This window comes from Astatotilapia calliptera, chromosome 16 (genome assembly GCF_964374335.1).
Source record: "Astatotilapia calliptera chromosome 16, fAstCal68.1, whole genome shotgun sequence".
Lineage (NCBI taxonomy): Eukaryota > Metazoa > Chordata > Actinopteri > Cichliformes > Cichlidae > Astatotilapia > Astatotilapia calliptera.
The window spans coordinates 18082925-18096384 of NC_137437.1; the positions used below are offsets into that span (position 1 = coordinate 18082925).

Sequence of the window (13460 nt, forward strand, 5' to 3'; positions counted from 1 at the left end):
AGACAGGGATAAAAACAATAACAACAACAAAAATCATTCATTCATCCATACACATGTTAGTTTACTGCAATAAAGTTTCCTACCTCTTCCTCATCTCTTCAATCAATGATGCTTACTGGGTACAAAAACCTTGAGGCAAATAATTTACTATTAGTCTCCCATCTGACTTAAGACTGTAACTAAGGAAAAAAGGGGAAAAGGAGCCCCTCTCTAGCAATTAAGCGCTCAGGCCATAGTCTGGTAGGGAATATAACTAGGTTTTACCAGCAAAATAAAAAAGTTTAAAGTCCAAAATAGATTAAATTTAAAAATAAAACAACAACAAACAAAAACACACACGCGCTCACAAAAGTCAATCAATTCCCACTTCCTGGTGAAATCGAAACACACCGCAACATAGTGTCGCGCAACAAAAACGCAACCGAAAGAGGCGCAATGCCTGCTGGGAAATGTAGTCTTTCACGAAATGGAATTTTCCAAGATATCTGCGAGAGCAGAGTGAGTGGAAATTTACTCCGTTTCCCTCCCTTCGTAGTATGCAGAACTGTGTCTGCCGTGCAGGATGTTTTGTTGAAACTCAACCAGTAGAATCATATTCTTATCTGTCTGCTGAGGCTGTTGACGGTTATTATCATGGTCAGGGCAACATGCCTGATTACAGCAATATCTTTTGGATTATTATTGTTATAATATTGTTATGCTCTACAACCTTCTGGTACATTCTTTATATTATTTGCTCAGTAGTAGTGCCAGCTGTTTTAACAGAACCCAAGCTGTGCGGTTGATTATAGTGAGTGTTTTAACTTGCATTGCAAGCCTCTTCTAACACTATCTACACTATGCAACATACACACGCACAAACAGACACACACTGAAGAATCGGAGCATGCAAATATTTGCAAGCGGTAACATTAATGCACACACCTACTTCACATGCACACACTATTTAGGGCCCACTCAACACAAGAGGTGCTGCTGTCTGATAAGAATGAGACACTTGCTTTTCTCCCAACTGGATGTAATGTTATTATGATTGTTTTTAGAGAGCAAAGCTCATGTGGCTCAGCTCTGTGTTGCAATGGAGTGATGGCACAACAGTCACTATAAATTAGGTGTTGATGATTGCTGGTGTTTTCTCTTGTTGCTCTACAATGACAACTATTTCCTCCATATTGCAAGCCCGATGCTCTCCAACAAATAGCAGCGTCCGTGTCAGGTCACTTGGAAAATGAAAACATGTGTTGTTGCAACAGCAAAGTATGCATAACTTTATTCCTCTGATGGGCATTGTTGTTGGCATGCGGGCCAAAAATTCCTTTCTGGGGAGACTTCAGAAAAAAATGAATATCATTAGGAGCTACACTTCAGTGACCTGGCCTTGAATGGGTTTCTAGCAGTTTCCCCGATTGGCAGCAGCTCGAGACCTTCCAGGTGTGTTAGTTCAGGTTAAGCAGCCACCTTGGTATCTAATTAGGGGTACATAAAAGATTATGGAAGATTTGGCAAGCTTAGGGATGCTTTGTCTGATCAGCAGTGGAAAGTTACTAAACATTTAGACAACTTTACCCAGTTAGACAAACCAGTAAATACTAACATCTATTCTCCATTTTCACGTTTAAGTAAACCCGACACTTTTTAATTTTCACGAGTTCGTAAAAATGCATATGCCTAACCTACTTATTTTGTTTAAGGACAAGCAAATGATCTTCCTCATTCAAAGCACGCTGAGGAAAAGGGTGGGCGTGACCCAGGACTCTCGACTTCCCGTTGAATCGCTCAGTGTGCACCTGCCTGTCTTCCTAAGCTTACATAAAAAGACAGGTGACCAGGAGAACCAGTAGCCTAGTGATAATAAACCGGAGCAATTTCTAGTAGGCGGTATTTTGCGCCCTGTAACACGTCACGGGTGTAATACACGTGTGGGGCGTGGAATCGAGCGGATGCCTATAAGGAGCGAGGGCAGCATTGTCTGACGGGCATCACAGCTTTCTGTGAAAGTCGGAAGAGACACGCCGGCAGTTAATGTGAAGTCCACAACCTGGAGAGGCGACCTACGTGAGCCGAGGAAGCTGCGAGCATTCAGTACGAAGACGCTTCTCCACACACATCTCCGCCTATGGGGCGTGGAGAGAGACGGTTGTGAATCTCTTTGCTTTTGGCGCGTTCGCGAACACTAGCGATCCAGGTACATGTGTAGCGACTTGTTTTGACTTTTTTTTTTTTTTATCAGCAGAACCGGTGAGTGTGTGTGTGGAGGCTGAGCTGTTTTGTCAATAAACCAAAATATCCGAGCACGTGCCAGCGGGAAGTCCATTGAGGCTGCTTTTATTTAAAGCTACGCTAGGTCTCATTCAATGGGGTGCCAACTGACTGTTGAGCCACCAGACTCATGTTTTACAGCTGACGTCAGGCAGGGGGAAATGACGGATGTTTTAAAGGGTAAAAAGTGTGAAGGAGTACGCGTAGAGCCGTCCGTGTGTGTTTGGAAACGCGTCCCGCATCTCGAGGATGGCTAATGATGACGACTGCTATCTCTTGGAAGATGCGCAGTTTTTGCAGGCGGATGAATGAGTGACTGTTCTAGAAATTTCCCCCCACTACTTAGGTGCAGTTGGGACTACTTGCCTGACCGTGGTAGACTGGTGTCGCCCTCCTCTCTGTATTCACAAAGGCACTCTCAGGCTGTCAGGCACATCTGGCATTGTTTTGTACACTAACTATCCATTATACCGCTGCTCTCCACGATGGCGTCAGTCGGCCTTTGCTCCAAAGCCCTTGATCGCTTATTGTGTTATTAGACATTTAAAGCAGAGGTGCCACATTTGGTGTCTCCTTGTAGGCTGCTGTGACCGTTGCCAGAGAGCGACATTCATTTAAAATCCGGCTGTGCAAAGTAAGCTGCTCAGCATAAGTTTAGTCCTTAACGACTCCTTAAATAAATTGCAGCTTCTGTTTATCCTCAGGGTTTATATATTTTATTGTAATTCGTATTCCCAATGTGGTATTGGCACATGCCAGGACACGTTTGTCTTGGCGTGCATCTCTGCTGTCAAGTAACTGCTATGCACTTGCACACTAGACCTTCTTAGATAGGTCTTGGCTTAGAAACAAAAAAGAAGAAGAAAGAAACTTTAACTACATGGATTTATTAATGTGTTATGCATGTGCTAAAGTCTGCCCCGTGGCATTATTTAAACCCATGATGTCAGTATGTGGGAGCATGCTGCGCGAGTCCCCATCCTGGCATACCGGGGTGTTGGTGATTGAGCTTGACTCTTGCATTAAATAATGATATTGCAAATACAATTCTATTTGTCTGCTGAATGAATGAATGCTATATTTCAGAGTCTCATGGGCAGTTTGTGGTGAACACATGGAGCGCAGGCCTTGATGATGAGATGGTAAAATGAAAACAAAGGCTTCTTTTACAGAGAGGGATGGTTATGCATAAAGCATGGTTGTGAAGTCCGATGCGTGGGGTTATTTTCTCCCATGCATGGCAAGCTGAAACCTCAGGAGGGGCCTGGCAGCCAAGTGTGTGTTTGTATGTTTGTATGTGTATGTGTGTATGAGACTGACACAAAACAGATGTGCTCTGACATTCCCTTGCATATTACTTTTTGCTGACACAAGAATTTTATTTTAATCCATCCCTCTTGTAATCTTATGTTCCTGCAGAATTTGGAATATTTAGCATATGCAGAATGCAGTTAGCTATAAACTTTTGGTGCAGTTAAATGTCCTTCTAATTTCAGGAGTGGAATATGACGATGCCAGTTTAACAGATTCAGGTGTGTCCATAAAAGCAGACATTGTGAATCGGTCCTTGTTTTGTGTGGTGTATATATAAAGGAGCTATACTCCTTTAGCTCCATATTTAAACTTGTAGCCCTAAATGTATTTTTGCTACCTGTTTATTTTAATGCGCTGCAAGTTTTTGTGTAAGGCACAAGTCAAACTGCACATTTGGTAGTGGCGCAGCGGCATAGTCTTTGCCACATTTCATGATGTCTTACATAATGCTTCTTTGAAGGTTTTATAGTAGTGTGGCTTGAGTCCTTTTGTGTTTAAACAGATTAACGAGGAAAGTCACAGGAAGTCTAATCCCACTGGAAAAATACTAGAGTTGCAAAGCTGGAAATGAGCAATAATATATTGAGCTTCATGTAGTTTACTGAGCATATTTTCATATATTTACATATATTTTCTTTTATTAGTGATTTTTGATCTTTTTATTTTTGTCATCAGATGCAACACATTTCTGTAATTTTTTTTTTTTTGCCCCCACTACACTTCAAATCAAACCTCTAATGTGGTGTTTTTCTTTGCTGTCTTGCAGGAATTTTAACTCTTGGCTTTTCTAGACCAGAGACGTGCAGCATCCTCCGCTTAAAAACTAGAACGACCTCAGTGCCAGTGGATAACCCCATCCAAGTAGTGTATTTGACCAGACAGTGGATCTTAACAACTTCCATCCAGACAGCAAACCAAAGCACAACATTTCCATTCCATTTAAACAAGTGCAAAATAAGTATATTTATATATTTCCATTTTTCTTTATTTTCTTTTATTTTTTTAAAGTTTCCTGTAAGACTTTTTTTTTTTTTTTAAACATAATCTGTAAAAAAAATGGCTGGTGGAATGGAAGCAGTGGACATAGCTGTGGTGGCACTGTATTTCGTCCTGGTGCTAGCCATCGGGTTTCTTGCCATGTGGAAAGCCAATCGCAGCACTGTGAGCGGCTACTTCCTGGCTGGACGCTCCATGACATGGATTGTGATAGGTGCCTCGCTGTTTGTCAGCAACATTGGCAGTGAACATTTCATTGGCCTGGCTGGGTCAGGAGCAGCAAGTGGCTATGCTGTAGGAGCGTGGGAATTTAATGCACTTCTACTTCTGCAGCTGCTTGGCTGGGTGTTTATCCCTGTGTATATCCACTCAGGAGTCTACACCATGCCAGAGTACCTATCAAAACGCTACGGTGGCAAACGACTCAAGGTTTACTTTGCTTTCTTGTCTGTGCTGCTTTACATTTTTACCAAACTGTCTGTGGACTTGTATGCTGGAGCTCTCTTTATTCAGGAGTCCCTTGGATGGAATCTCTATTTGTCTATTGTTCTGCTTATCAGTATGACTGCTCTGCTCACTGTCACTGGTGGATTGGTGGCAGTGCTCTACACCGACGCCCTTCAGGCAGTGTTGATGATCGGTGGAGCCCTCACCTTAACCATTATGAGCCTGATCAAAGTCGGTGGGCTAGAGGGTGTCAGAACTAAGTACATGCAGGCAGTTCCTAATGTTACCGCTATACTAGCCACTGGAAACTACACATACTCGCCTTCATGTCGCATTGACCCTAAACCAAACTCGCTGAGCATCCTTCGAGGTCCCCTGGATGAAGACATTCCTTGGCCAGGTTTTCTTTTTGGCCAGACGCCTGCATCTATTTGGTACTGGTGTGCGGACCAGGTCATTGTCCAGAGAGTACTGGCAGCAAAAAACATTGCTCATGCAAAGGGCTCAACACTCATGGCTGGATTTCTCAAAATCCTGCCCATGTTTCTAATAGTCATTCCAGGAATGATATCCCGCATTTTGTTTGCAGATGAGATTGCCTGCATCGGGCCGGAGCACTGCATGGCTGTTTGTGGTTCCCGAGCTGGCTGCTCAAACATTGCCTACCCACGTCTGGTCATGGCGGTGATGCCTGTGGGACTTAGGGGTCTTATGATGGCAGTCATGATAGCTGCCCTGATGAGTGACCTTGACTCGATCTTCAACAGCGCAAGCACAATCTTCACCTTGGACATCTACCAGACATTTCGGACGAAGGCATGCCAACGCGAACTGTTGATTGTGGGCCGCATGTTTGTTGTGGTCATGGTGGTCATCAGTATTGCCTGGGTGCCTGTCATTATTGAGATGCAAGGTGGACAGACATACCTCTACATCCAGGAAGTTGCTGGCTACCTCACTCCACCAATTGCTGCCCTTTTCCTTCTAGGTGTATTCTGGAAGCGATGTAATGAGAGAGGTGCATTCTGGGGAGGCATGACGGGTTTTACCCTAGGTACCATACGACTGATCCTGGCATTTATCTACCGTCAGCCTCACTGTGACCAGCCAGATAATAGGCCTGCCTTCGTTGTTCGAATTCACTACATGTATTTTGCTGCTGGGCTGTTCTGGATTTCAGGGTTGGTGGCAATTGTGGTCAGTCTCTGTACTTCTCCACCAGATAAGGAGCAAGTTCGCACCACCACCCTCTGGGGGCTCTACAGCACTGAAATGACTCCCCCTAAGAACAGAGAGGAAACGTACCGGCTGACTGAGAAGAACCACTGTAATGGTGACACAAGCCTGCGTAAAGAGCTGCCCCCAGACGTTAAAAAAGAGAGGTGCGTGGACGGGATGGATATCAAACTTCTGGTCCCTTCCACAGACCATGACCCAGCAACACCAAGTACAGAAACGTCCCCTGCCACCACTCCTGGAGCCCAGATTGGTAACAGAAATATGGAGACAATCAGAGCAGAGGAAGGCTGCCGTAGTGGTGCGGAGACGAGCAGGTGCATGCGTTTGCTGGACTGGGTTTGCGGCTATAAGGGAGAATCGCAGAGCGCTCAGCAAAAAGGGGCGAAGGAGGACGCGAGAGCCATCGCCGAGATGCTGTACGAGCCACCTCGAGTCAAACTTCTCCTCAACCTGGGCTTGGTCTCAGTCTGCTCTGTGGGCATCTTCATGTTTGTTTATTTTTCACTGTAGTAACAAGGACCGAGTGGGGTGGGAGGTGTCTGGGGCTTTTAGAAAGAGTTGACTTTTCAGAGATGTATGAAGCTCTGTCTGTAATATTTACAGTTGTATTTTGTAGCTCTCTAACAGGGATCTAAGCTTAGTGTAATCATTTTTTTTAAATGATGAAAGCTTCTTCACATTTTAAAAAAAACCAAACCAAAACAAAAAACTATGACTTCTCTATGACTCTGAATCTTATTTGACACTAGCGTGTCAATTTTGTACAGTGCTTATTGTTATTCCTGTATTCAAAATATCTACTGGGATTTTTAGAATTGTTGTACTCTAAGTGAATTCAATATTTGCCTTATTTGACATATGCACTTGTCTTTTTTGTATTGTGAAAATAAATGTATTCTGTGATTTTTTTTTTTTTTTTTTTTTTTTTTTTTTATTTTTTTTTTTTTAAGCTTTTTATTTTACTCTTGTTCTCAGTGACTGTAGGCTTAGTTGCTGGTGTAGCATACATATATTGGATATTAACAAATATCCATTTATTTTTAATTTTTTCTTTTTATTTGTTTGGTTGAGGGGCCATTATGAACTTTGGGGGGAAAAAAAGAGTTAATGCTGCGAAGCATTGCATTCGCTGCTGGTATTGAATATTACCATTATATTTATTGTGATTATTATATCTGTTTGATTTAGCCTACTGAAGGTGTTGCATCTAAATTTAGTGAAACTTACGGTTAATATTTAATGTTTTTAATATATACATCTTTTGCAGTACAGAGAGAAAAGAGAGAGCAGAAAGAAGCACAAGACTAATAATGTTGTTATTATCGCTACTATCATTTCCCCTTGCAATGAATGACATAATGTAAATGGTCCATTTGAATTGGCTGTTTACGATGTTGTCACTGATGACCTAAATCAGGGCATAACTGGAGCTGTACTGCTATTTTTATTATACTACATTTCCTAGTAGTGTGTTTTCTTCTTTGTTTTCATTACTTTCACTGTTATTTTTATCTTTCTGTGACTGTATTGTGTTGAAAGTTCATGTACTAATATTGTATCGTAACAAAAAGTCACAAGTACCAACAGTCATGAGTTGAGTTGAGTTGTCAGATTGTGTTTTATGCAAATTTCATTTTGTGCTCTACATTACTGAAATTTGTCTCTATTGCATTATGTCCACATTGTGTACAATATACTTCAGGGCTCACTGCATCACCTACAATGTACATTTCTTCTATAGCAGGCTATCTGTTGTGTATCTACTGTGTGTTAATGTATTTCTAGTGCACTGCAGTGCTGAAATGTCATTTAATCTTGTTTGAAGTGCATCTTTTATGAACCTCCTACCGAATGTGTCTTAGTGTGCAATGTTAAAGTGACAAAACATCGACGAACACAGACTTTAAGTTTTTTAAGTACTGAAACTTTGTGCATTAGATACCACATTTCTTCTTTTCTTTTTTTTTTTTTGTTTGTTTAAAGTCATTTTCAGGATTTTGTTGTTCTGTCATGTAGACAGTTTTAGTTAGCATTAACAGATAATGCTAAGCAGAAATGACATTTCAGGCATTTGTTGACAAAGTAGCACTTTACTGGACGAGCTTAATCGTGAGATTATTAAGAGCAATTCAGCTCTTAATTTAAAAAAAAAAAAAAAAAAAAAAAAAAGCAATTCAGCCAGGGTGCTTGAAATCATTGGCCTTCTAGATTGTGGTCATTGTTCCCACAGTGTAACGTGTTCACGCATCAACACCTCATCCCCAGAATACAAAAATAAACGAAAAGTACTGTGTTTGTATGTATTTTTGACACCAATGTTGAATGACCTCAGTCCAAAACGTCAGTTTTATAATGTGATAGGCCAATCCCTATCTGTGTCAGGCGTGAATGATGCATAACATGGAGGATGGTTAACAGACGATTGCTGTATGAGTATGGGGAAAGAGCTTTAAAACGCTTTCTTTCTTTCTGAGAGACTTTACATTGTTATTTTTATGGATTTTATTTTTAGAGATTGAAAATAAAGTTTTCGTGGAGACTAAAGCCAGATGTGTTTTCGTTCTTCATAGTCAAAGAAATGAAACGAGAATGAAAGAGTAATGAAGTCACTTCTGGACAATAATAGGATTAAGTTGAAGTATGCAGCAAACGATTTGTTTGCTGGTGGCGTTTGCTGTTATTGCAGCATTATAGGCACATTTTATTGCAGTGTAATTATCTGCTGGTTCCAAGATGCAAGAAGTCATAGGCATCTGTTTAAAAAACAAACAAACTGCTAAATGGTTTTAATTCAGATTAGTTTAATTATGGACCTCACTTTTCAATTCCTCCCTTGTGGTTCTGTTGGTACTGACTTTCATTACAACTTCTGAATAACTGCATTGTGTCTAAATGGCATTTTGCAACTTGCTGTGATTGAGATGTTGTTTTCAGAGCTGCTGAAGAGATGAAGGATTCCATGTTGGATTTCTATAGTAGCAAAATTTTCATCCCATGTGTGTGCAGTGTTTATATATGGAGGGAGCTTTTACTTATTGTTGACCAGGATTATATAAACCCTGGCAAGGCTCTAATAATCTCCTCAGGGCCAGACAGGGATTGGGTGATTCCAGGCCCACAAGATTTAACCAATCAAAAGGCCAGCATCGGTGGCTTACAAATCTCCACTGCTTACCAGTTTAGCTCCATACATCCTTTTATCCTCTGGCGACCAAACCTCACACTTCTGTAATTTTCCACAATTAAGGGTGGATTAAAAGTTACATTGTGAAAACAGACATTCATCATGCAAATTTTCTTGGCATGAAGCACAGATGCCAAAGGCAAAATGCTATATTGTACGGTTAGGTAATCTGTTGACTAATACGGTGTGTTTTTTAGAGTGACACAGTCATCACTGCCATTAACTGCTTCTAGTCAGAGGGTGGTATTTAGTGGCCATGATCTGTTTCAATTTAGACGATGACTCATATCAGCGATGTCCTGTGACTCCCCATAGCAACAAGTTAGAATGTAGCATTCACATTTCAAAGGCGGCTGTGTGGGTAGCACATTGGAATAAAGGAAGACAAACACAGACTTTCCTTGGCAGGTTTTTCTGAAGGTGCCATGACTGAAGCATGTTAATTAATAACTTAGAATTGTCACCTGAAACCCTGCCTGCAGATTCTCAGTTGGTTTTGGGAAAAGCATTGTTTTGTTAGAACTGTGTCACAATGTTGACCTCCCCGTGAAGACATGATTAATGTTTATGGATTATTCATACAAGGATGAGGACCATAAGTGTCTGAGCATGTATAGCAATGGACTTCATTTGCCTCTTATGAAAGAAAATCTGATAAACAAGGCAAAAAAAAAAAAAAAAGGTTTAGTGAGCTGATCAGGCAATTCCTCCTCTATGGGTACTGGTGTAGCAGTTCATTTATTTTGAAAGAAAGTAAGGTAACCAAGAACATTTGCTGAAGTGTATGTAATGTAACTGTATGTAATGATAAATCAGAAAATGTTGCCTAAGCTTTTTAGTTCTAGGCCACTTTGCTTATTTTAGGTTATTTTAGGTGAAAGGTGTTTAAACTATTTTGTGGTTGTTGCCTCGGAGATGGACTTGACAGAATATGCCATGACCGGATCTTGAGAAAAAATGAATACATGGCATGACTGAATAGCTTGTGGACCCACCTTTAAGAGCAATAAGTTGAAGTACTCATTTTCTGTATGTGTTTGTCAGTCTCTAAAATTGCCTAGTCTTTTACAACATTTCTTCAGTTTATTGAGGTTTGCCAGCATTCATTTATGCAGAGGTCTTTCAATTAGGTTAAGGTCTGCACTTTGACTGGGCCTTTGCAACACCTTGATTCTTTTCAGCTGCGCTTGGGATCATTGTCCTATTGCTTGACTCAGTTTTGACTTAGCTTTCTTACAGACGACCTCACATTTGACTCTATTAGTTTTCAGAGGAGTCACGCTCAGCTCAATTACTGCAATCTGTTTGTTTTACAGTCACAGGATGTAAAACAAACCCAACTCATCAGCCCTCCACCAATGTGCTTCACGGCTGGCATGAGGTGTTTGTCCTTATATGCTATGTTTGGTTTTTTCCACATGTGGTGCTGTACATTATGAGCAAACATCTGCTCTTTAGTTTTGTCTCCAAACGGACATCGCTCTAGAAGCCATACTTGTGACGTTTGTAATTCTGTTGTTGTGTTACTGCTTTGTGTGTGTGGACGAATGTCTGTGTATATAATGCATATGGTCCCTTCTGTTTTACTATGTAAACCTTTGTTTCATGTGCAGCACTTTTGTTAAACTTTGTTGTCTTTAAATGTGCTTTATAAATACATTTGGATTGGAGTTTTTTTCTGATTGTACTGTCATGAACCTGTTGAACCTGAATGCCAGGTGAAACTGTCAAAACCTCTACTGTCACAGAGGTGCTCACATTCACAGCTGATCACTTAATCAATGTGTTTCATTTGCAGCACCTGGCTGCTATTTACCTGCTTAATTCCAATTGAAGCAGGAGGGGGGGACTTCTTTTTTTTTTAGTATTGCACAGTATTTCTTTTTCACATGACCTTATATTCCCCCCCCTCTACCATAATATATACACTCACCAGCTACTTGATTAGATACACATGTTCAACTCCACATTAACAGAAATACGAACCAGCCAGTCACAGGACAGCAACTCAATGCATTTAGACATGTAATAATGGTGAAGAGTGCCTGCTGAAGTTCAAACTGCGCCTCAGAATGAACAATAAATGGATTTAGGTTACTTTGAACAAGGTTGCTGTTGCCAGATGGGCTTCTCTGAGTATTTAAGAAACTGCTGATCTGGGTTTTTCTCTTGCAGTCACCTCTAGGATTTAAAGAGAATGGTCCAAAAAGAGAAAATATTCAGTGAGAGGCAGTTTTTTGGGTGAAAATGCCTTGTTGATGGCAGAGGTCGGAGGAGAATGGCCCGACTGCTTTGACCTGATAGGAGAGCAACAGTAACTCAAATCACTGCTTGTTACAACCACGCTGACCTTGTCCATCTCTTTAAGAGCTCAGTGTACCCATCTTCTCATAGCTGATTCCAGAAGGATAATGCACCATGTCACAAAGCTCAAATCATTTCAACCTGATTTTCTGAACATGACAGTGAGGTCACTGTGCTCAAACGGCCTCCACAGTCAACAGATCTTAATCCAACAGATGACCTTTGGGAGGCAGAGTGTTCATGACTGAAAAATAAAAATGATTGGCCAGCTGTGATGAATAAAGAAAAAAAAAAAAAGCAGACAAACCTAAAAGTATTCATTTTCTTTCCCAGACATTTTTTGTTGGTCATAACTTAGTTAAGTACACTTTGAAGCTAATATTACGAATATAAATGCATGGAAGTTGCAACTGCAATAGCTCTTCTTCAATAAATTCACCATCATTATTATTAGTACTGCTACATCCAAATATCCCCATTTCAGATACAATACTTTAAGATCCTCCATTAAAACCAACAACCTGCTCTTAAATTAAAGCCACAGACTGGGATTCCAGCACTCTGGTTTTGTTGTGATTTCATATCACTGCTGAAATATACAAGAAACCACTTGACCCTAGTTATTTAAAATAGTTGATTTCTTGTTGCCATATTGCTGACTACTGTAATTCATTATTATCAGGATGTCCAAAAAACTCACTGAAAAGCCTTCAGCTAATCCAAAATGCTGCAGCAAGAGTGCTGACAGGGACTAGAAAGAGAGAGCATATTTCTCCTGTTTTGGCTTCCCTTCATTGGCTTCCTGTTAAATCCAGAATTGAATTCAAAATCCTGCTCCTCACATACAAGGTCTTAAATAATCAGGCCCCATCTTATCTTAATGACCTTGTAGTACCATATCACCCTATTAGAGCACTTGTTGTTCCTAGAGTATTTAAAAGTAGAATGGGAGGCAGAGCCTTCAGTTTTCAGGCCCCTCTTCTGTGGAACCAGCTTCCAGTTTGGATTCAGGAGACAGACACTATCTCTACTTTCAAGATTAGGCTTAAAACTTTCCTTTTTGCTAAAGCATATAGTTAGGGCTGGACCTCCCTTAGTTATGCTGCAATAGACATAGGCTGCCGAGGGATTCCCATGATGCATTGAGTTTTTCCTTTCCAGTCACCTTTCTCACTCACTATGTATTAACAGACCTCTCTGCATTGAATCATATCTGTTATTAACCTCTGTCTCTCTTCCACAGCATGTCTTTTATCCTGTCTTCCTTCTCTCACCCCAACCGGTCGCAGCAGATGGCCGCCCCTCCCTGAGCCTGGTTCTGCCGGAGGTTTCTTCCTGTTAAAAGGGAGTTTTTCCTTCCCACTGTTGCCAAAGTGCTTGCTCATAGGGGGTCATATGATTGTTGGGTTTTTCTCTGTATCTATGAAGCGCCTTGAGGCGACTTATGTTGTGATTTGGCGCTATATAAATAAAATTGAATTGAATTGAATTGAATATATCATTCCAACTCTCTTACAAACAGGTTTTTCTCCTCAACCAGCCCTCACTCGACTCATACCTTCCCTCGTTCCCAAGAGGAAACTAATAATATTGTCCTTGTGGAAAAATACTGGCATCCAGGCCATGCTTTGTTCATTGTCCATATTGGACAGTGAAAACACAAACAATAGTCTGAGCAAATGCTTGAAATGACAGTTTGGATAGAAACTGTGTCAAC

At 40.9% G+C, this 13460-nt stretch overlaps 1 protein-coding gene across 2 annotated transcripts; it reads left to right on the forward strand.

Annotated features, from left to right (window-relative positions):
* Positions 1-1824: 1824 nt before the first annotated feature.
* On the forward strand, positions 1825-8799 carry slc5a3b (solute carrier family 5 member 3b). 2 transcript variants are annotated; one of them, XM_080290453.1, is made up of 2 exons: positions 1825-2185; positions 4340-8799. In XM_080290453.1, exon 2 carries the CDS (start codon positions 4630-4632, stop codon positions 6763-6765), a length of 2136 nt encoding a protein of 711 aa, XP_080146579.1. In that variant the 5' UTR covers positions 1825-2185; positions 4340-4629; the 3' UTR covers positions 6766-8799. The 2 variants fall into 2 exon arrangements, with proteins under 2 accessions (XP_080146579.1, XP_080146580.1); XM_080290454.1 differs by lacking the exon at positions 1825-2185 and adding an exon at positions 2203-3791.
* Positions 8800-13460: the final 4661 nt, after the last annotated feature.

Coding starts and splice junctions, on each gene's coding strand:
- slc5a3b (XM_080290453.1), top strand. CDS start 4,630: ATGGCTGGTGGAATGGAAGCAGTGGACATAGCTGTGGTGGCACTGTAT.